The sequence below is a fragment of the Gracilinanus agilis genome, unplaced genomic scaffold (assembly GCF_016433145.1).
Source record: "Gracilinanus agilis isolate LMUSP501 unplaced genomic scaffold, AgileGrace unplaced_scaffold22380, whole genome shotgun sequence".
Lineage (NCBI taxonomy): Eukaryota > Metazoa > Chordata > Mammalia > Didelphimorphia > Didelphidae > Gracilinanus > Gracilinanus agilis.
The window spans coordinates 1-3,440 of NW_025354004.1; the positions used below are offsets into that span (position 1 = coordinate 1).

At 37.2% G+C, this 3,440-nt stretch overlaps 1 protein-coding gene across 1 annotated transcript; it reads left to right on the forward strand.

The window, feature by feature from the left end:
- Nucleotides 1-1,466: 1,466 nt before the first annotated feature.
- On the forward strand, nucleotides 1,467-3,072 carry LOC123254445 (coagulation factor V-like; the record flags this gene model as incomplete). The annotated part of the gene is made up of 2 exons (XM_044683467.1): nucleotides 1,467-1,703; nucleotides 2,862-3,072. Coding segments are annotated over 2 exons (448 nt in total), but the record flags the coding sequence as incomplete, so codon positions are not given.
- Nucleotides 3,073-3,440: the final 368 nt, after the last annotated feature.

A 3,440-nucleotide genomic window follows, 5' to 3' on the forward strand; every position in this document is an offset into this window, starting at 1 on the left:
ATATAATATAATATAATATAATATAAATTCTGCCTGTATTTCATTGTCTATATCAAATGGCACCTCCTTCAGGAAGCTTTTCCTGATCTCCTCCCTCATTGAATCAGGAAATCTCCACTTTGGAAGGGATCTCAAAGGTCTTCTAGTCTAACCCATAACTTAAGTGAACATATAGTTAATTTTAATTAATTCATAACTTAAATATCACTCCCAGAACATTCCTGAGAAGAGGTCCAAAGATCCTTATAGTCCATTGTCTTTCACTCACATATTTGTTATATTTGTGAATTTTTTCTCCTTTTAGATGATAAACTCCTTGTGGGTGGAGAATGATATCTTATTCTTCTTTCCAGTCCCCTTAGTGCCTAGTATAATGCATTACACAGTAAACACACAGTAATCCAGTAAACATTTGTTAATTATTTACCACATACAAGGCAGTGCTAGGAAACCACATAAATAATAGATGTCATTTCTGTAGCACTTAATTGTTTCCCAAATGCTTTACACACATTTTCTCATTCCTACTACTAACACTACTGGTGTTATTACCCCCCACTTTAGAAATGAAGAGACTGAGCCATAGAGAGCTTTCCCAAGGTCATAGTCTAAGTCCCATGGTCTTTCCAGTCTCCTCTTGCTTATTGAACTGATGTAACAAAATGAATTGGATATATACATATATAATTATAAATGTATAATTTTACTATTTATATAATTAATGGTTTATTATATCATATTATCTATTTATATATAAATATACAATTAATATTATAATTTTAAAATTATATATGTGCTCAATTTATGTAAATAGGGTGTGCCTATAATTAAAGTTATAGACAGCTAGGTGACCCAGTGGCTAGAGTGCTGGACCCTGAATCAGGAAGATTCATTCTTGTTGTGTGTGTGTGTGACCCTGAGCAAGTCACTTAACCCTATTTGCCTCAGTTTCCTTATCTATAAAGTGAGCTAGAGAAAGCAATGGCAAACTACTCCAGTATCTTTGCCAAGAAAACCCAAAATGGAGTTGTGAAGAATCAAACATAACTAAAACTGAACAAGTAACTAAAGTTAAAGATTTTGTGTCTGATGTTTTAAAAGTATCTTCTAATGCTCTTTTCATCTCCTCTAAACTTTCCTGTCTTCTAAGCCCTGTCACTCACATAGAAGGAAACCAGAAGTACTCTCTGCCCCCTACTCATAATCTACTTATCCCTTGATTTAACATCACTCCCCAATCCCACCCCTAAAAAAAGGAGATAATAAAAAAATTACTTTTCCTAAGAAAAAAAAAATTTTTTTTAGTCCATACTTGTGATATTATTGGTATGAGGAAGAAATTCTCTCTAACCATGCAAATTAGCTGTTCTAAGATTTCACTGACTCAATTATAAAAAGGAAGAAAGAGATCCTATTACAGTCATGTGCATTTATCTGGTTTCATTTTTTTATATATATACTTTTAGGTTCGTTTTAAAAATCTAGCCTCCAGGCCATATTCTCTTCATGCTCATGGGCTTTCCTATGACAAATCATCAGAGGGAAAGAGCTATGAAGATGATTCCCCAGAATGGTATCAGGATGACAACGCTGTTCAGCCCAATGGCAGTTACACCTACGTATGGCATGCCACAGAACGATCTGGCCCAGAAAATCCTGGTTCTGCCTGCCGAGCTTGGGTCTACTATTCAGCTGTAAATCCGGTAAGGAGTTCTCCAGCTCAAGAGAATAAAAGTTACTCTGTCCTTACTGGCTCAATAACCCCATCTATTAACTTGGCCCTAGAGAACAGGAAATTCCATGTTTCAAGTAGATTTTGCAGGACTTGTTTTCCTCTATGGAAATGAGTGCCATGTTGGAAGCATTGTGGCTGTCTACAGTCTACATGTCTAAGGTACAGAGTCCATAAATAAATACTCAACTGATATAGCCCTCATTTCCAATGTACTCTCTCATTTTTCCTTTCTTTTTAACCCTTACCTTCCATCTTAGAATCAATCCTGTGTACTGGTTCCAAGGCAGAAGAGCAGGAAGGGCTAGGCAATGTGAATCAAGGCATTCATCCAGGATCACACAACTAGGAAGTGTCTGAGGCCAGACTTGAACCCAAGACTTCTCACTGGCTCTCAATCCACTGAACCACCTAGTTTCCCCTTCTTATATTCCCATTAAACAAACAATCCTTTCTCAGATTACAAGATTGCTAGATAGCACAATGAGAGTGTTGGACTTAAAGTCAGAACTGCCCAAGTTTGAATTCTGTCTCTAACATTAGCTCTGTAACACTAGGCAAGTCACTTAACAGCCTCAGTTTCCTCATCCATAAAATGGAAATAACAATAGCACCTACTTCATAGAATTGTAATAAGGACTGAGTGAGATAAAATATGGAAAGTGCTTAGCAAACCTTAAAGCAAGATATAAATGCTAGCTATTATTATTCCATGTGTTCTGATTGGGGGTTAAGAAAATATTCTACTTTTGGCGAACACCATATTGCCCTCCAAATGGCAGAGGGAATCATAGGAACTGGGAAGAATGAAGAGTTACTCATTCACTTGTCTTGATATCATCATCACTGCCTGAGTTCATTTGAAACCACCTCAAGTCACAATTAGACTTGACGACTCTTTGTTTAGAAAAAGATTTTCTTGTTGAGGACACTTTTTCATTTAGACAGAAAGATAAGAAATTGCATAAGTATGGAACAGAATGAACTGATAGGATTCAAGACTAAGATTGATTTTTCGGACCATTCTGATTCTTCTTTTCAGGGAACTTCAGAGAAGCAGAGAAAAGAAATGCAATTTCTGAAATCTTGATGAAGGGAAAAAATGAAATGTGCTCTTATTATCTTCCAGGAAAAAGATATCCATTCAGGACTAATAGGCCCCCTTCTGATCTGCCGAAAAGGAACACTCCATAAAGAAAGCAACAGGCCTGTCGACATGCGAGAGTTTGTCCTACTTTTTATGATCTTTGATGAAAAGAAGAGCTGGTATTTTGAAAAAAAGCCCAAAAGGATCTGGACAGGCTTATCCTCAGAAGGGAAAAACACTCACAGGTTTCATGGTACTTTCTCTAATTTGGTCTAATCTCTGTATAAAATCAGCTTGGGTCCTTCAATTCAATCCAACATCAATGTTTGTTCCTGAGTTTTGCCAGAACTACTTAAAAGGACTTAGACATGTGACTTCTATTAAAGTCCCCAGGAGCCCAGATACCAACTCATAGCAAATCTAAGGAGAAGGGGGGGTTGGCGCATAGCAACCCAACTGTCAGTGATTAAAGGGATTCAAGAAATAACTTAAGAGAGACTCCTCTGCCTCCCTACTCCCACTCTCACTTCCACACATCTACTTGTGGGTTCCTTTCCATGAACCCTAGTAGGAGCATGAAGGAAGGAAAGAAGGAAGGAAGGAAGGAAGGAAGGAAGGAAG